The 20,291-nt window shown below is 46.8% G+C and overlaps 1 protein-coding gene across 3 annotated transcripts; it reads left to right on the top strand.

The window, feature by feature from the left end:
- Positions 1–4,313: 4,313 nt before the first annotated feature.
- Positions 4,314–16,159, top strand: SIRPB2 (signal regulatory protein beta 2). 3 transcript variants are annotated; one of them, XR_003546835.1, is made up of 5 exons: positions 4,314–4,594; positions 10,424–10,771; positions 13,448–13,789; positions 14,169–14,358; positions 15,576–15,658. XR_003546835.1 is itself a non-coding variant. In XM_006162507.3 (5 exons), exons 1-5 carry the CDS (start codon positions 4,522–4,524, stop codon positions 15,713–15,715), a joined length of 969 nt encoding a protein of 322 aa, XP_006162569.1. In that variant the 5' UTR covers positions 4,317–4,521; the 3' UTR covers positions 15,716–16,159. The 3 variants fall into 3 exon arrangements, 1 of the variants encoding a protein (XP_006162569.1); XR_003546834.1 differs by having other exon boundaries at positions 14,163–14,358; XM_006162507.3 differs by having other exon boundaries at positions 4,317–4,594; positions 14,293–14,358; positions 15,576–16,159.
- Positions 16,160–20,291: the final 4,132 nt, after the last annotated feature.

The following is a 20,291-nucleotide window of genomic DNA, read 5'->3' as shown; positions in this document are numbered from 1 at the left end:
TTCCCAGGCGAACACATGTACCCTATAGTAAAACTGAAAAAAAAAAAAAAAAAACTAGCTAAGATGGTAAATTTAATGTCACGTGTTTTTATCACAACAGGAAAAGAAAAAAGAATTCCCCTTACACATATACCTGAAAACTTTATAATGAGCCAGACACCAGTCACTCCATGTATATGACTTCAAGAACAAGAAAAATCAGTCTATAGTGGTAGAAATGAGAGTGATGGTCGCTTCTGGGGCCACAGATTGAATGGGAAGGAGCAAGAGGGAACCTTCTTTATCTCGAGGTGGTGACTATATAGGTACGAACAGATGTAAACATATCTAAAATGTCACTGAGCTCTGTTTAATATTTATGCACTTCTCTGTACATTAGTCAGACCTCAATAAAAATTTAACACAACCCTACCCAAAAAAAGTCATAGGATTTGATAGGAAAAAAGGAGCAAGAAAACCAAACCAAGCAAGAGACAGGCCGGGTTGCAAATCGCAGAAAGTCAGATTCCGGGAATTTAGAGGCTTTAGGATTAATGAGGCAACAAATGTTTCCTCCTATATGAGGAGAATGCGGAAGTGCTACCAGATGACATTGAAATTAGGTCTGAAAAAGCCATGCATCTGTGCTTTGTTCTCAGGAGAATCCACGGGGTTAGTGCCTACAGACCGTCACAATTCTTCTCTCCTTTATCTCTCAAGTTCACTGCTAGCTCCTAGAGAACTAGGAATCTGAGAGACTCACAGAAACTACCACCGAGGATCACAAATGCCTGTGATTTAGAGGTGACTTAAGAGGGGGGACACTGCAAAACCTCATATGTACCATCTGCTGATGCCCACATACCTGCCCCCTCTCCATTAGTAAAAAAGTAACAATGCCTCTTCTCTTTCATCTTCCAAATCTCTCCTGGGTAAGGAATAATCCTGAATATTGTTGCAGGAAGTTCTGGAAAATATAGTTCTCAAACTTTGATCCCCTCCAATAAGGAAGACGGCAAAAAAAAGAAGTAAAGATAAATTTCGATTGAAAAGATGCCACTGTTGCTATTTTTTAATGGGCATTTCCAGAGAGGGTCCTCGACTTAACAGTGGTTCAACTTATGAGTTTTCAACTCTACAATGGTACAAAAGCAATACACAGTTAGTAGAAACCGTACCTGGAATTTTGAGATATTCAACGCTTTATTATAAAATAGGCTTTGTGTTAGATTCGCCCAACCATAGGCTAACTAAGTGTTCTGAGCACGTTTAAGGCAGGCTAAGCTAGTCTATGATGTTCAGATTAGATGGGTTCAATAATTTTCAACTTACCATAGGTCTATCGGAACATAACCCCATCATTAAGTCAAAGAATATGCGTATTTGGTTGTTTACAAGGGTGAACGTTTTTTCTATGCGTGCTTACTGTGTATCTCTTCAACGGTAAACAATGGAAAGGCTGTGGTTTTAACGTTTCTATCGTGGAGAGAGAAAATAGCTGATTTACATGTTGACTCGTGTTCTGGATACACCTTGAGTACCAAGTTGAGCACAACTTAACTCAAGCTAGTAACTGACATCCCTGTTCACATGGCAGCCAAGCACAGTTACCGGGAGGAACATCATTGCTCCTAATCACTGAGCAATGGCTGTGAACCAGTGCCCCGTGCATTATCACAATTTATCCATGTTACAGATGATGTGACAGACAGAACATGTTATAATACTTTTTGTGCATTTTCTCTCCTCACAGCGGTCTAATTCCTTCCCTGGCAGCTCCTTCCTACTTCAAAGCCAGAATGTGATACTTGTTGCTTCAAGAAGGGAGCAGGAAGGATTCCAGTTACAACAGAGAAGGCCATCTGTTAGGAAGAAGCCTGAGGGTTAGGAAAGTCCCTACCAGAAGGAAAGAGGGGAAATCCTCCCCCTATGACTTGGTGTAGGTGACAAGAAAACGAAAGAGAAGACAGGATTTGGAAATGCAAGAGTCCCAGCATTTGTGTGTTCCTGGAATCGGAATGCTGGGCTATGTTCAGAGATTTCCAAAGCATAAGGGACCGTGGCCTGGCTTCCCACCAGAGAAGAACCATGTCCAACCTGGCTTCAGAGCACTAGATCAGAAAAAGTGGAGAAAGAAAATCTCTAGAAACTGGTGACTATAATTAAGCCTTAAAAATGTATGTTTGGGAGTGCTACAAAGGAGACATTGAACCCCGTGAATTTTGTATTCTTCAGATACCCAGGATAGAAATGTTTCAAAAATATCCATAATTCTTTTAGGCCAGACCTGTATCTTAGTAGTTATGGGAGCTGGTTCTCACCTGGCTGGTTTGAATCCTGGTCCCAGTGGCTTAAATACATACTAGATTGTGTGTGTGTGTGTGTGTGTGTGTGTGTGTGATTGTGTGTAGGTGTGTGTGCATGTGCACATGTGTAGGTGTATGCCCCAAACCATGACAGATTGAGAAATGGAGGAAAAGTGATTGTGGCTTGACTACACCCCATCAGAATGTGTTTTCTCCCTCTCCCTGTCACTCTGTCCCTCTCTGGCAAGCACACACTCCCTCTGGCTCATAGACAAAACAAAACAAAACACATCCACAATTCTTTACCCTCTCGTCGTATCCATCTCCATATGATTTTGCAGTTCTTTCTGTCGAGAGATCTATTTTCCATCCTTTGGATTTGGTCTGATTTTGTAACTTGCTCTGGCCAAAAGAATGTGGCAAGAGTGACCTTAGATCTTACAAGTTCTCCTCTCTCTCAGAACTGCCACTTCCATGAGAACAATCTTGGCTAGCCACCTGGAGGATGAGAGTTGAGGTACCGAAGTACGCAATCAGACAACTTTAGCAACAAAGTCCCCTAACTGCTCTGCAGATGTGCAGATGACCGGAAGTGCATGAGCAATTCCAGTCAAAATCAGCTAAGGTAATTTAAAGAACCACTACACTGAGCCCAGACTAAATTGTCAACTCAACGATCATGAATTAAATAAGTGGTTAAGGCCCTACATTTTAGTGTGGTTTGTCATGCAGCAATAGCTAACCAATATAACACATTGCCTTTTGAAAACCTAAAATTATTTTTAAGTAAAACTTGAAAGGAAAGAAATAACTGAGAGAGAAATCTGCACAGATGAGCAGGTGATTCAAATCTGTTCACCTGTGAGGATGACATGGACGGACTGGGGATCTTCCAGAATTGTCTAGCCTATGACTAGTTCAAAAGGCTCTAAATAAGGGTCTCCTCAACAGGAAGAAAAGTAAAGGGAGCAATGAGTTTTAGCAGTGGTACCAGTGCAAGGCCCCAGAGTTCTAGACAGAACCAGTATATTTCAGAAGACCCAGCGCAAAGTGCTCAGCGCAAAGTGCTCAGAGACCAGGGCAGACCAACTGCCTCACAGCAGACACCAGATTCCAGGGACCTAGGGGATATATTCAAACCCAAGACCACCATCCTGCCCTAGGAAGAAGCTTTACTTTCTCTGCACTCAGGACCATCTGGAGTAAGAGAATGAAAGGGAAACATGGGAAGCGTGAGCTCTTATTTTATTTCATTTCTTTCTGAAAAAGACTGAGTTAATCTAAAAGAGAATGATAGTAGCATATCCGATGCTTACACTGCATCATACATGTAACCATATTTTTATTTTTATTTTTTATTTTTATTTCTGTTTGCAAACGGAAGCCCCAAGTTTTCAAATGATTTCCTAAGATGACATGGTCAGTTGTGAGTAAAGCCAAGATTTGAATCCAGGCAGTGTGGCCAGCTACTGGAAACGGGAAGAGCCTGGATTGCTTTGCCTGGCGTGTTGAAGCCTTTCCTTTCTCTTAGGCAGCAGGAGGGGATTCCTGAGCCCAGGTGCATAAAATGAAGGTTGGATCAGTTACAGAAAATGAAGATGCCACATAACCAACTTTTTTGCACAATCTGAGCGTGTTACATTTGGATGTCAGGAAGTGGGGAGAGTTGCCCATGATTATAAATTTAGGAATCAGGTCTGTGCCCTCCCTGCAGTACCAGACGAGGTCTCCAGGGCCTTGCTCTGGAATAAATCTTTCTCCTTAAGCAAGTGTCACCCTCCTCTATGTCCTACGTATGGTGAATAAGGATGGCTAATATGCTTATCATTTGCATTCTTCTGAGCCCTCATGCACATCAGCTCATTTAATCTTTGCAACTCTTTTCTGAGGAGGAAGAGGCGGACACGATGCTTGATCTGAAGTCCGGCTGACTCCAGAATTCACCCTGTGACTGAAGTGCTCATCTCCCTCCCCAGGGTGCCTAGGACATGCCTGTGGCAAGGAATCATCAAGATTTTGACACAGTGATTACAGGAACCATAGACCAGGCACGCAAGCAGGAAGCCCTTTGACCTGGCTCCTTCCTCTTGCACCAGCAGCCTTGTTTTGCTATAATGAAAACACTTCCCCAAGTCCCTGTGGCTAAGAGAAGCAGAAGCAGCCCCATGCATGGGCCCTTTGTCAGGCTCCGACACCCACCGGAGAGCAGAACGGCGAGGCACATGTGCTCCTCACCATGCCCATCTCCACCCGCCTGGTCCACTTGCCACCCTGCTCCCTGCTGCTGGTGCCAATCCTGGTCTTCTCAGGTGAGTGGGATCTGGAACTGAACAGGGCCCAACCCTGGCTGGTTCCAGAGAGGGGCGCCGGGTGCTCTGCCATGCCTGGAGGGGTTTGACCCCCGCTACCCCAACAAGGAGTGCAAAAGTGGGCACTGAGAAATTTCCTGGCCCAGCAGAGAGCAGACCAGTGTTCCAAGGAGCTGAAATTCTTTGGAAGCAGCACAGTGAAAGGAGTAAGTCCTTGGACTCATAATTGCCAGGGTCTGGCAAGTCACTGTGAGTCCGTGGCAGAGGCCTCAGCTCTCTTAGCCTCTGTCTCCTCTTCTGCAAAACAGAGACATTCATAAAAATCGTTCTCTCTCTTTCTTTCTTTCCTTCCTTGTCTCTTTTTAATTTGCTAGAGGGTGTATATGCTTGCTGGAGAGAGACAAAGAGGGAAAGTGAGAAAGCATCCTCCCACCCCTGTGGGCGAGGGTCATACGGTGATCACTTCTCCTCCATTTCTCCTTTTAGGATTTTGGGCATAAACACACACACACACACACACACACATACACACACACACTCTGATTTTCCTGCTGCTGGTTCTGGGATTCAAGTCATGTGGGATGCAAACACCTTAACTAGCACACACATGCTGGCCCCTCATAGCACCTTTCTTCAGAAGAGCTGTGAAATGAGTTAGTAACTATAGATGTGGTAAGTTTCAGACCTGAACTGGCTGCAGAACTGAGTTTCAGTGCAAAATGAAAGCACAGGATCTTGTTCAGAAAGTACTGAGCAACATAGCAGAGGATTAATCCAAGCCTGGAGCCCTTCTAAGTTCAGCCCAAACAGCTACATAGATCGCACACCTGTGAGCCAGCCTGGACTTAGCTGGGGTACAACTGGGCTCATGCCTCGCCTCTAACTGGTGTAAGAAATATCTCTAAGTCTCAGTTTCCCATCTGTAAAATAGGGCTGATAATAGGATCTAACTAATGACTCTGTTAGGAGGATTCAGCAAGAGGATGCCTGTCAGTAGCTGGAATAATGCAAACATTTAATAATTGTTGGCTATTATAATCATCACACTCATGTCTTCCCTAAGTTGGGATCGGGTCAGTTTTGTTCCCAAGTCTTGGGGATCCTGGGCATAGCTCAGCCTCTGAGCCCAGATTCCACCCACCCAGCGGTCTATTTGACTTGTAGTGGGCTCATTCCATTCCTTGCCTGTCTGGGTCCCTGCCCCAGGCCCTACTGAGATCTAGATTCTGTTCATCTGGTCTTGAGTCCTCCAGGGTGGCCACTCCTAGGAGAGGTCCTGGTAGGGCCCAGGCTGGAGCTCTCTCACTGGCCAAATGACTCATGGTACTCTTTCACTTCTCCAAGCTGGCTTCCTCCATTGTAAAATATAAATCATAATTCCTAGTCACTCATTCCCCAGAGACTTACATGTCCACTGTGTGGAAATCATACATCTAAACTACCTGAGTCCAAATTATTCCAACTATTTTCTGAGAAATATTGATGCTTCTACTGGACTTCCAAAGGGAGTGCCTTGTCAGGAACCATGAAAGGCAGAGGGTGCAGATGGAACACAGACAAGAGGAAACCAGAGCTATGGGCAAAGGACTGGCCCAGCTCCACAGGATAGCAGAGGAAAAGCTCCCAGACACCTCCAAAAGCCCCTGTGTTCTCATGGAAGGAGATTCAAGGAAGGAAGAAAGGGGAAGAGAGATGGGGCATGAGGCCTGGCCCAGGCTCCAGCTTCTTCCCTTACATATGGTTCACTTCCTCAAATTCACCACCGGCTGGGATAAGACCTCTGGGGTCCTCACTTATTCCCGCTGCCTTTTCTGTATTAATTGTCCCTTTCTCACCCTACACACAACGTTTTCATAATTTTTTAACTTGTTAAAGCAGTTTTATTGATGCACAACTGGCATGTAATAAAGTGTACATATGTACAGAGGTTTATAAGTTTGGTGAGTGTTCAAATGTTTCCCATTTGTGAAGTCATCACCAAAAGTCAAAATAATGAATGTAGCTAACACCCAGAAGTTTTCTTGTGGTTCGTCCCTTCCATTCCTCCTTGACAACCACTTACCTGCTTTGCATGGCTGTAGAGTTTTGTGTTTTCTAGAATTGCATATGTCAAGGATCATACAGTTGTGCTTCTTTTCATCTTGTTGGTTCTTTTTTTTCATTTATTTATTTATTTCTTCCATGAGTAAAAGAAAGAGACAGAGACAGCACCCCCAATGGAGTCCTCACAGTGTGATCCACCCCAGCCTCAGCCAGCCCCAGAACATGGACATGCATGTGCCCAGTGTATTAAGGGAGTTTTATTCCTTCTTTCCATTGTGGGTTCCTTTTATTTCCTTTTACTACATAGTGCACTGATTGAAACCACAATAAGGTATCACTTCACCCCCATTAGAATACTATCATTAAAAAAAAATGTAAAGATATATGTGATTAAATGAGATATTAAAAAAATAAAAATCACTGGGGCCTGCAAGTGGCATAGTGGTTAAGGTGCTGAAATTCTACATGGCCAACTGCGGTTTGAGTCCCGGACCTGGTGGCTTTCTTTCTCACTTTTCTTCTCTCTCTCTCTCTGCCTCTCTGTCTCTCTCTAGTCAAGTTTAAAATAATAATAATAAATAATTCTTTAAAAATTTTTTTTAAATAAAAATTATTTTAAAAGAAACAAAGAATAGCAAGTGCTGGTGTGGTTGTAGAGAAGGAGAGTTCTTGTGCACTATTCGTGGGAATGAAAATCAATATAGCCATTATGAAAAATGGTACAGTGAGTCCTCAAAAAAATTAAAAATAGAACTACCTTGTGTCTTAAGGTGGAAACTGCTCATTTACTTAAGTTCTTTCTTTCCTAATATGAACATTTTGCTACGATTCATTTCCGTCTTGTTTTAGGAGTATTCACAAATTTTGTTGTATTTTCATTTCCATTCTGTTCACAGTATTTTCTAACTTTGCACTTATTTTTTTTGATTCATGTGTTATTGAGAAGTGTGTTATTTAGTTCCCCGATATAAGATTTTTCTAGACATCTTTCTGTTGTATATTCTAATTTAATTTCATTGTAGTCAAAGAATATACTTTTCAGGGCCAGCAGGTGACATGGTGGTTAAGGTGCTGGATTCCCATATGGCCAACAGAGTTTGAATCCCCGACCCAGCAGCTTGGAAAATCATGCCAATGATTGTGTGTGCATGCTCAAAATCCTGGGATGAGAATGGAGGAAAAGAGATTGCAGCATGGCCATCCCCATGGGCCATGATTCTTCAATTCCCTTCTTTCTCTCTCCCCTACCTCCCCTGGTGAGCACACATGCCCTATGGCAAAATTCATTCCTAGAATTCTTTTAAAGTTAAGACATTTTGGGGGGCAGCAGATGATGTGGTGGTTGGAGGCACTGGACTCCCACATGGCCAACCATGGTTCAGGTCCTGTACCTGGTGGCTTGCTTTCTCACTTTCCTTCTCTCTCTCTCTTTCTCTGATCAAGTTGGAAAATAATAAATAAAGTTAAATAAAATAATTATAAAAAAAGTTAAGGGACCAGCAGATGGCATGGTGGCTAAGGTGTTGGACACTTCCATATGGCTAACCATAGTTCAAATCCTGGACCTGGTGGCTTGGTTTCTTACTTTCACTCTCTCTCTCTCTCTCTCTTTGTGTCTCTCTCTGGTCAAATTAAAATAAGTGAATAAATAAAATTGAATAAATAATCCTTTAAAAAATGTTAAGAGGGAACCAGCAGTTAGTGTAATGGCTATGTCGCTGGACTCCCACGTAGTCGACCCCGGTTTGCGTCCCGGACTCGGTGGCTTAGAACTCACGCCGGGCGCATGTGCGTGCGTGCGTACCCAAGATCCCGAGAGGAGAATGGAGGAGAAGGAATTGCGGCGTGACCATCCTCCATGGGGGGTGATTTCTCGCTTTCTGTCTCTATGTCTCTCTCTGTCTGTCTGGCAAGCACACGCGCCCTATAGCAAAAACCTCTCCAAAAAAAAAAAAATGTTCAGACATTTTTATTGGAGTGTATTGTATTCTATAAATGTTTTTGCACAATTTACCTTAATAACCTTAAATTGAGCAGAACCTTTAGTCACCTGATCTAAGTTCAAATCCTGACCATGACACCTACTGAATGCATGGCTCACCTCATGATTCTTCACTTCTCAGATCATGGGTTGTTTTTTGTCTGTTTATCTTATTTATTTACTTACTTATTTACTTATTTGACCTGTTGTTTGTTTTTACTCATCTTAAAAAGTGGAGGTAATAATAGTGTCTACCTCACAGTGTTTTAGAAGAGGAGTAAACTTGATGATGCCTATAACCCAGGTGCGGAATAATTCCCAGGGGAGATCTCAGCCCTCTTTGTACTCATTGAGGCCAAACCCAACAATGCAACCTACCCCAAATTGACCCACTCCATAATGTATCAACAAGAACTGAAGTTTTCTGAAAATTCACTGGTGGCCGGGAAGGTATTTGTGCTAAAAACCATACCACATAAACCTACATCTCTCATGCATGGCATGTAAGGATTGAGCACAGGGGCTTTAAAATCAGGCTGCCAGGATTTGAATTGAGACATCTGTCACATTCTTATTGGACGATGTGTTCGTTTACTAGAGTTGTCATAGTGAAGTACCACAGACCCAGGAAATTAAACAGGATTGTACGTCCTTATAGTTCTGGAGGCTGGAAAATTTAAGATCAAGGTGTCAGCAGGATTCGTTCTTCTGGGGCCTCTCTCCCTGGCTTGTAGGTGACCACCTTCCCCCATACCATCATGTGATCTTCCTTCCCTATGTGTCTGTTTCCCAAGTTCCTTTTCTTTTAAGAACACTAGTCAAGGGACCAGCAGTTGGTGTACTGGCTATGTCGCTGGACTCCCATGTTGTTGACTGTGGTTTGAGTGCTGGACTCAGTGGCTTAAACTCATGCCAGGCATGTGTGTGTGTGTCCAAGATCCTGTGAGGAGAACAGAGGAGAAGGGATTGCGGCATGGCCAGCCCCCTAGGGGATGATTTCTTGCTTTCTGTCTCTCTCTGTTTTTCTGGCAAGTGCATGTACTCTAATAAAACAAACAAACAAACAAAAACAAACAAAAAAACACTAGTCAGATTGGATTAAGAGCTGCGCTAAACCAGCAGGTGGCATGGTAGTTAAGGCGCTGGACCCCCACATCCTCACATGGCCAACTGAGGTTCAAGTCCTAGACCTGGCAATTGGTTTCTCACTTTCCCTCTCTCTCTTTCTGTCTCTTTCTGACTTGCCTCTGGTGAGCACGTGTCCCCTGTTGCAAATTAAAAATAATAATAATAAATCAATAAATAATTCTTTAACAAAATAATGTATACTAATAATCTCTTTTTAACTTAATTACCTCTTGAAAGACTATCTCCAAATACAGCTGCATTTTGAGATCAGGGGTGTTAGGACTTCAACATAGGTATTTCAAAAGACCGCAGTTCAGTCTGTAGCAGATGACACTGAAAAAGTTACCTAGCTTTTTCTTGGCCTTCAGTGTCCTCTGTCATAAATTGTGGATAATGCTGCCTACCTCTCAGCAGTGTTGAGAAATAAATGAGTTAATGCTTGCAGAACCCAGCCCGCGACAAGTACAGGTTATTATTATTTATAGATTTTTGATTGAATAACTCTGTTTTCTCTCTGCAGCCACCTCAACCTCTGCTTCCCTCCTTTCTCCAGCAACTTCCCTCTGTTGTCCTAAGCTATTCATCTTGATTAGATGATGATTAGATTATTCCAAGCTTGCCCTTTAGGACCCCAAGAACTTTCTCTCCAGCTCAAGCCTTTTCTTCCTGTGCTGCAGGAGCGTCAGAGCAGAGCAACATGAGCGAGTGCCAGGTGCTGCAGCCCGAAGGCCCCATCCTGGTGGCAGAAGGGGAGACCTTGCTCCTGAGGTGTGCCGTGGTTGGCTCCTGCATGGACAATATGATCAAATGGGTCAAGGTGAGCACTCAGGATCAGCAAGAAATTTATAACTTCAAACATGGCTTCTTCCCTGGGGTGACGCCCATGACCCAGCAGCTATCAGAGCCACTTCATTGCGATTATTCCATCTATATCCACAATGTCACCGGGGAACATGCTGGAACCTACCACTGTGTGAGGTTTGATGACTTGGAACTGAACGAGGGCACATCGGTGCTTGTGAAGGGTGAGTATCAAGCCAGCAGGTCACACATTCACCCTGTTGTGTCTCTCGGCCTCAGTCGCCTCTCTGCGCAATCACTCTGTAGCACACAAAATCTCAGAGGCACACAGAAGTCAGTAGGTATATCTCACACACGCGCTTAAAGGTGGCCAGGGCGGTTCTGCTCTTCCTGGCTCACTCCAGGGCCCAGGCTGGAGAGGAAGCAGCTACTTGAGACACATTTTTCTCATGGAGATAGCAGGAAGAAAGAGGACCAAGTCCCCAAGCACAAGTCTCTATTCATATCACTGATGCAGGAGCGCTGGGTGATCAGATCCAACACCCACGTCGTTCTCGCCCTACGTTCGTGAAGTATTAGAGACCCAGATACAGCGGAGGAAAGTAAAATTTATGAGAGAAGGAGAAAAAGTTTCCAACATAGTGGAAGGGGGCCCGAATGAGTTGCCAAAGAGAGGCTGGAGGTGAGGGGTGTTTAATCTGGCAGTCAAGCAACGGGTTGACTCTCTGATAAGGAAGTAGGCTTTAGAAAATGGTTGCATGGTAGTCTGCGTGATGTATTCGCCTATTCTTTGTGGAGTCAGCAGACCATAGTGTCCTGTCCTTCTGGTTAGAATGCACTTACTGAATAGAAACCGTTGCCCTTAGCCACAGTTGCTGTGAGTCTCAATGCAGCCAGCCTCTGGCTCTGAAAACTTACCCACTGTGACTCCATCTTGGCCTTATCTTGTCTGTGCACTCAAGATCCCTATCTCCCACCTTATTAGCAAGGAGTCAGGCATTCTTTTTTTTTTGGAGAGGTTTTTTGCTATAGTGCGTGTGTGCTCACCAGACAGACAGAGAGAGACAGAGAGACAGAAAGCAAGAAATCACCCCCCAGGGGAGATAGCCACGCTGCAATCCCTTCTCCATTCTCCCCTCAGGATCTTGGGCACGCACGCACATGCGCCCGGCGTGAGTTTTAAGCCGCCGAGTCCAGGACACAAACTGCGGTCGACTACATGGGAGTCTAGCGACATAGCTAGCCATTATGCTAACTGCTGGTCCCCAAGTCAGACATTCTCTAGAGACATGTCAAAGGGGTATATATTGTACGCTAATCAGGCTATAGAGGAAAAACACAGAGAATTCATTAAAAAGAAAAACACAGAGACTTCCTCTTAGGGCACTTACCCTATCTATTATAAGTGGAGTCTAAGTCCTAGCTCATTATGTTTGTTAATAGCCCATTGGCTAAAGCCAATCACGAGGCTCAGCTCCAAGTCACGCACGAGACAAGAAAGTGCAGTCTTCCATCACGAGGCCACACACGGCAGAAGGGCAGACATAACCCATGATGGCAGGGGAGTCAAGACCTGGGGCTGATCATGTAATCTAATACAGTCCCCAAGTAACCCGTCATGGCGTCGCTAAGCCCACCAATGGTGACCCGAATTCCCAAATCCTGATTTGTTGTTCAAGATCAGCACGTTCAGGGAACCAGCAGTTAGCATAATGGCTATGTCGCTGGACTCCCACGTAGTTGACCTCGGTTCGTGTCCCAGACCCGGTGGCTTAAAACGCACACCAGGCGCGTGTGCATGCGTGCCCAAGATCCCAAGAGGAGAATGGAGGAGAAGGGATTGCGGCGTGACCATCCCCCCTGGGGGGTGATTTCTCGCTTTCTGTCTCTATGTCTCTCTCTGTCTGCCTGGCGAGCGCACGCGCCCTATAGCGAAACCCCCCCCCCAAAAAAAAAAAAAAAAAGATCAGCACGTTCATAAATCAGTTGCTTATGATTAATATATTGTATGTCAAGTGCTTAACTTGTAAGACAGGCGACAATGTTCATATTTCAAGTGGCATTCGGGTGATTAACTAGAAGAATGGGTGCTTGTGAAACCACCCATACACGGTTGGCACAGTGTATCTCCAGGGGAGGAGGTGCATTAGTTCATTTTTATGTTGCTGAACAAAAATACTCAAGACTGGGTGATTTAGAAAGAAACAGGTTTGTTCAGTTTACGATATAGAGGCTCAGGGCTAGAGGCCACCTCTGGAAGCCTCTCAAAGTTTCAGAGCATGGCCAGGCTGGGAGCAGAACAGAGCTGCTGTCCACATGTTCCCTGCTCCTCCCGCTATAAACCCTCCAGAATGCAATCACAGGGGCCCTGCCCTAAGGACCTTATCACACCCAAGGCTCTACCCTGGAACATCGTGAAAGGATTAAGTTCTCACTTAACACCTTCACGGTGCCACCAATTCCCAACTCGTGAATTTGGGAAGGACATCTGAGCCAGAGCAAGGGCACTCAGGGTTTGTTTTCACATGATCCCAGCATTTCAGGAAACTTCCCCTGGCTCTTCCAAACCCTGAAGGAAGGACTCCTTCCCCGTGGCCCCCCGCAGTCCTCTGGGTTTCCAGCTTCAGGGCGATTTTCTTGACTGTCTCCACCACCACTCGGAGAATGGCTTCAGACAAGGCATTGGTGTACGTTGCTGTTTTCCTCATCCTGGCACTGCAACACAGTGGGCACTCAGAACTTCTTTTTTGAATGACTCAACTAGTGAGGAATGAGAGAATGCTGAGACAGTGGTCGAGGGAAAAACCCAGGGAAGAAGGAAGGGAGGAAGGTATGAGGGAGGAACGAGTGGACAATGGAGTAAGGAGGGAAGCCCACAATGACGCTGTCTTTGGCTTCAGGATCTCGGGACCTCGGGCCATACCTCCAGATCATCCAGCCGCAGGAGCTAGTGTGGGTCACCACTGGAGACACCATCTCCCTGAACTGTACAGTGCTCGGGGATGGTCCCCCCGGCCCCATCAGATGGTTCCGAGGGACTGGTCTGAACCGGGAGGCCATTTACAACTTCGAAGGCATCTCCCACCCTAATGTGACAGCAGTTCGGGCCTCCAGCGACGACTTCAGCATTCTCCTACAAGGCGTCTCCACTGAGGATGCAGGCACCTACTACTGTGTGAAGTTTCAGAGGAAATACAATAAGCAGTTCCTATCTGGACAGGGCACCAGGCTGAGAGTTAAAGGTGAGACAGGTGGTCTCGTAGGTGTCAGGGGAGAGGGGTAGTTGGACCACCATGTTTCAAACAAACCAGCTCTTGTCAGCTTTCATACCTTTACATAAGCTTGTCTCTCAACTTGGAATGCTTTCTCCTTTTCTCTGAAGAACTCCTATTCATCCTTCAAGGCCCACCGCCAATAGCCCCTTCTCCTTGAAACTTTCTTCTCCTCCTGGACATAGTTCATTTCTCCTCATTCTGTGCTCCACAGACATTTGTATAGACCATTAATAATTCAACAAACATAAATTTGTACTAAGTGCTAGAGGTACTGCAATGGATCAGACATTGTCCAAACATCAGAGATGCTCAAGCAGGACGTCTAACGGGTCCTTCATAGTTGCAGGGTATCACTTCCAGCCCCACCCAGGGAGAAACTGGCAGATTCATCTCAGTGACCCCAGCTCCTAGCATAAGGGCTCAGGAGAGAAAGAAAAGAGGAAGTGTGAGAAAGCCTCTCTCCCTTGCAGCAAAATCCACCTCTCTCCAAGAAGCAGAACTGGACAGTGAACATGCAGCTGTGACATTTCAGACAGGTAAGTGTCCCTACCTGCCATGGAGTTAATGAGTGCCCACAGGCAAGGGGGGGCCACGGATGGCTTGGCTGTGGGTAAGGAGCGACCTCAGACTTCCACAGCTCATGTGCAACCAAAAATGTTCCTAGGATTCCATCTCGACCACAGAACCAGGAAGTCAGAGAGCCATATCAGAACAGCTCAGTTAATGAAAGGACGTTGTGACAGCCAGGCTGTCTGACTGCTCAGTACGCTGCTCCTTGGGTGATCTCGCTTGAGTGGTAACGAGCTCCCCGAGTCAGAGTGTAGGGGTACACTGTGAGGCCAGGCACAGCAATACTGAAGAGCATGGCTTTGTAGCCAGGCCTCCAGGATGGCGCCCCTCCTAACCGCATGACCGTGGGCATCTGACGTTCAGCTCTGTGAATAAAAGAGGAGGGGGACAAGGGTCAAAGAGTTTATGTTACAGAGCTTAACCCTTGGGGACACTGGGTGACTTGGGGAGCTTAAGATAGAAGTGTCCTGGGACCAGCAGATGGTGTAATAGTTATGTTGCCAAATTCTCACATGCTGACCATGGTTCGAGTCCTGGACACGGTGGCTTGAGACTCATGCCAGGCGTGTGTGTATGCATGTCCAAAATCCCAAGAGGAAAATGGAGGAGACAGGATTGTGACATGGCCATCCCCCTGGGGGGTGATATCTCTCTTTCTGTGTCTCTATCTCTCTGTCTAACCAGTGAGCACGCATACCCTATAGCAAAAATTTCTCTTAAAAAAAGGAGAAGTGTCTCAGTCAGCCTCTCTGGTGCTGTCATTCTGGGAGTCAGATCACCTGGGTCCCCTCACCTGACACAATGGCCCTAGGTATATCACTTCCCCACCCTGGGCCTGTCTCCTCACCTATAACAATTGGGTCATTACCCTTCATGCAAGGACTGGTCTGAAGATTATATTACGCATTTAGGATGTGCTTGGCTCAGGGTCTGAGGCAGAGGAACTGAACAGTTAATAAGTGAAAGAAGTTTTCTATTATTATCAGAGGTTAGGGATGTGGTTGACATGGTTACGGGTCCAGGCAGGATGTTGAGCAAGGCTTCCATGGGCCCAGCACAGAGGGAGTGGGGGTCTTAGATCTCCTCTCCCATGTGGCTTCAGAGGTTGCACAACAGCTGGACTTGACCTCCCTGATGGGGGCACTCCCTGGGTCTAACCTGCACTCCCTCCTCTGTCCTGCAGGCCTCCTATCTCTGCTCACACCTGTGGTCCTGGGGCTGAAGGCCGTGACCTTGGCAGCACTCATACTGGCCCTGACAGTGCGCTTTAGGAGCTCTAGGCAAGAAGACTTCAAGACCCTAGGCCTGGCAGAGCTGTCCTAGCATGGGGCAGAGTCTGGGGTGCCCCGACTCTTTCTCCACCTTTAAGATTCTACCTAGAAGGTGTCCCTGAGCACTTCTGAGCTCACCCAGCCAGACCGCCTGTGCTACTCCATGGACACCTCTCTCCCCCATCCTCCCTTCTTTCCTCTCTCCCACACCCATGTCTGGTTTGGGGGACGGGGGTGATAGAAAGCAAGAGTAGCAAACTAAAGCTCTTGAATAATAGTTGCTTAAATCAGGGGAAATTGACTTCTCTAGTGCTATCCGGCCATAGGCAGGCCAGGTGACACAGGTGCTCCTTGATACTGAGACTTAGAACTCTTTGATCTTGGGGATCAGCAATTGGCGTAATGGCTATGTCGCTGGACTCCCACGTAGTCGACCATGGTTCGAGTCCCAGACCCGGTGGCTTAAACTCACGCCAGACGCGTGTGCATGCGTGCCCAAGATCCCGAGAGGAGAATGGAGGAGAAGGGATTGCGGCATGGCCATCCCCCCTGGGGGGTGACTTCTCGCTTTCTGTCTCTCTGTCTTTCTCTATCTTTCTGGCGAGCACACGTGCCCTATAGCAAAAACCTCTCAAAAAAACAAAAGAATCCCTTGATCCTGGTGCTCTCAGGTCCACACTCCAGGCAGCCAGACTGGAGAAGGCAGGGAAAGGGAGCATGGTCTGAAGTTTGCCCCTTCACTTCCCTCTCATTGGCTGGAATGTGGTCACATGATCACACCTAGGTGCAAGGATGGCTGGGAAATGTAGTCTTTATTCTGGCAGCAATGTGCCCAGCTAAAATTTTTCTCAAGAGAACCAGGAGTAGCTCTCAGGGGACATCCAGTAATCTCCACCACCGTGGTATAAAGGCAGGTGCTTCCTTGCTCTGTGGAACACCTGAGTTTAATTCCCAGTGGAACTGGTACCTCTCCCCACTATCACCTCCACTAGGTCAGCAGAATACAGGGCAGTAGTTCTGAAGAAGTGTCATTTTTTCCCCATGAGACGTTTAGCCATGTCCAGAGACCCGGTTGGTTGTCATAACTCGGAGAGCGCTACCGCCATCTAGTGGGTAGAGGCCCACAGTGCTGCCAAACATTCTCTAACACAGGCATCCCACCACACAGCCTCACATACACATGTGACAAAGAAGGATCTGGTCCGAAGTGTCAGCAGTGTCAAGACTGAAGCCCCAACGTGGGGAAAAGTGTGCATGCCCCAGAGTAAGACACACCTTCTTAACTTTTTTAAAGAGAGATTTTTACCCAGAGTCAGACACACCTTCTTAATTTTTTTAAAGAGAGATTTTTACTATAGGACACTGGTACTCGCCAGAGAGACAGAGACAGAGAAAGCAAGAAATCCCCCCCCCAGGGGGTGACCACACCACAATCCCTCCTCCTCTCGGGGTTTTGGGTACATACGCACATGTGTCCAGTGTGAGTTTTAAGTGTCCAGGTTCAGGACTCGAACCTCAGCTAACTACCTGGGAGTCCAGCAATGTAACCATTATGCCATCTGCTGGTCCCCAGTCAGACACAGCTTCTAACCCTGAAGCTTCCACTCCCTCACTGTGAGTCCTTAAACCAATCACAGTCACTTTACCTCAGTGAACACCCAGGATAACAATGTGGCCCGACCAACTCTGGATAAGAATTTATTCCGTTTCGGGACCAGCAGTTGGCGTAATGGCTATGTCGCTGGACTCCCACGTACTTGATCGCAGTTCAAGTCCCGGACCCGATGGCTTATATTCACGCTGGGCATGTGTTCGTGCGTGCCCAAGATCCCAAGGAGAATGGAGGAGAAGGGATTGTGGTGTGGTCATCCCCCCCGGGAGGTGATTTCTCACTTTCCATCTCTCTGTCTCTGTCTTTCTGGTAAACACACAAGCCCTATACCACACACAAAAAAAAAAATTGATTTGGTTTCACAATTATGAAGGCTGGCATGCACTGTGTACACACATGTATGAGGATTCCTTCTCTTTCTGTGCAAATATTTATTAGCACCTACTATGCAAAGATTGGATTAGTCTGGATATTTTTCATTAAGACAAACAGAAAAAGAGCTTTAAGTAAGCTACAGAGGACTTTAGTCTGAGAATTGAATGAATCATTGAATTACTAGTTATCAGAAAGGGGGTAAGTAGGCTGAAGAGTGATCTCCCTCTCTCCTCCCCCAAGATGTCCCTACCCTAACCCCTGGAACCTGTGAATATTGTGTATTTGTAAAGACTTTCCAAATGTGATTAAATTAAGTTTCTTTAGATGGGGCAATAATCTTGAATTATCTACATACACACATGGCAAATGCAGTCACAACTGTCCTTATATGTGGTGGACAAGCAGTGGTGCAGCGATAACACAATGGGGCCCACATGGGAAAGATCCTGGGTTCATGTCCTGGGACATCCCTGAGCACACATGGTTCAGGTTGGCTGCAACTGGAGGTGGATTTCAACATGAAGACCCTGTTAAGGCTAACTGTCTCCCTGTCTCCCCCTCTCTCTCCTCTCTCTCTCTTTCATGAAATAAATAAGTAAACTTTAAAAGAGAGAGAGATTTGAAACAAAAGAAGAGAAGGCAATGTGACTGCAAAGGCAGAGACTAAGTGATGTGGCCACCAGTCAAGGAACACCAGGGCCACCAGAAGCTGGGAGAAGCAAGAACTGGATCCTCCTGCAGACTCCAACCACAGTGGGCCGTGTGGGAGTCCAGTGCCTTAACCACCACACCACCTGCTTGTCCCATCACATCTTTCAGGTCTCAGGGCCCAGGACTCTAACCGCCAGCGAGTCATATAAGATCCAGCTGCCTTAACCACTACACCACCGACTGGCACCCACCCACAGATCTTTAAGCTGGTTAAATTCTTGTCACTTTCTTGGGTAGAAAAACCTTGAAAGCAGCCAAGCTCAAGCAAGGTCCAGAGAGGTCCCCTAGCCTCCCAGATTTTCTGGAAAGTGTGTGTGTGGGTGGTGTGTGTGTGTGTGTGGGGGGGGTTGTCATAGTTTAGGTTGACATAGAGATGAAGGGGCAGGGACTGAGGACCAGACCTGGTACTGGGTGGCCTTGCAGTGGAGAAGAGTCTCACACCACCAAGGGCAGACACTCTTGGCCACACTTTCTGCCAGGACCTAATGCAGCTGAAAAGCTTTTCATCACCTGAACCTAGGCCCTAACTCGTTTGTCATACAAACTAAGTATTTTTGTACTTTTTTTTTTTTTTAGAGGTTTTTGCTATAGGGCGCATGCACTCGCCAGACAGAGAGAGACAGAGAGACAGAAAGTGAGAAATCACCCCCCAGGGGGGATGGCCACGCTGCAATCCCTTCTCCTCCCTTCTACTCTCGGGATCTTGGGTACACACGCACACGCGCCCAGCGTGAGTTTTAAGTCGCCGGGTCTGGGACGGGAACCACGGTCAATTACATGGGAGTCCAGCAACATAGCCATTACGCTATCTGCTGGTTCCTATACTTTTTAAAGTTTATAAGAGAGGGAAGATGTGTTCGTGAAAAGAGATGGAAAAGAAAAAGTCTGGTCCTGCAACAGCCTCCCTCCCCAGCCCAACTAGTAAGGATCTTGAGGGCTGTGGAAATCAGTGAGATTTATGGCCACTTGGGTTGGACCCGGCTTCCGGCACTGCAGTTCCGTATGCTACTGACTTCGCCCCTGACACTGAGCCACGCGTTTTTAATATACACCAAAATTTCCAGAAAAGCAAGTACGGTGTCAACGGGGAAAAGATGGACTTTGTGTTGTTTATAACTTTATTAAGAGGGGTTTTAACAGAGCCTGGGGGATTTCTCAAGGCCTCCGGGAGAAGGGGACACCTGAACTGAGACCTGAAAAACGAGCAGGAGCTGAGGACAGGGGAGGAGGGGAAGAGCCTCCCAGACAGGGAGGCAGAAGGCACGAGGACAGAAAAGCTGAGGACCTTCACGACAGGATGGCGTCTGAGAAGGTGCCATCGGAGCAGAGGCGTTGGGGAGGAAATGGTGTCCAGGCAAAGGGAGCAGCAAAGGCCCTGGGACAAAGGCGAGCGCGGCACATTCTGGGAACAGCAAGAAAGACAGGCCCTTGCGCAGAGAAGCTAGTGGGAACACGGGTGAGGCGGTGGACCAGGACTTCCAGGCCATGAGACTATCACGCTGACTGAGATGCGGGGCCATGGAAGGGCTGTGCGCAGGGGAGTGGCAGGTTGTCCAAGGTCCACCCCCCTCCCACCTTGAATGTGAGCTCCAAGAGGGCAAGTGACTTTGTTTTGTTCCGCGCCATAACCCCAGCTCTAGAAGAGCTCTCAGTGTCTGAACAAGTGAATGAAAGAATAAATAAATGAATGAAATGAAGGGATGAGTCAAGGAATAATTGTGACTCTGACGCCTTCAGGGATCCTTCAGCCCAAAAGCACACGGAAGACATGCCGGATCTATCGCCCTCCGCCGGGCTCCGGTCTCCGCCCCCGCCGTTAGGCTGCTGTGCGCCTCAGAGCCGCCAGAGAGCGCAAAGCCGAGGGGTTTCCCGCACGGAGGGGTTTGCGAACGGCACCGCGTGGGGCGGGGCCTGCCGGCGGGCGCCGAAT

This window comes from Tupaia chinensis, unplaced genomic scaffold, assembly GCF_000334495.1.
Source record: "Tupaia chinensis unplaced genomic scaffold, TupChi_1.0 Scaffold140086_1, whole genome shotgun sequence".
NCBI classification, from domain to species: domain Eukaryota; kingdom Metazoa; phylum Chordata; class Mammalia; order Scandentia; family Tupaiidae; genus Tupaia; species Tupaia belangeri.
This window is presented reverse-complemented; position numbering and strand designations above follow the sequence as displayed.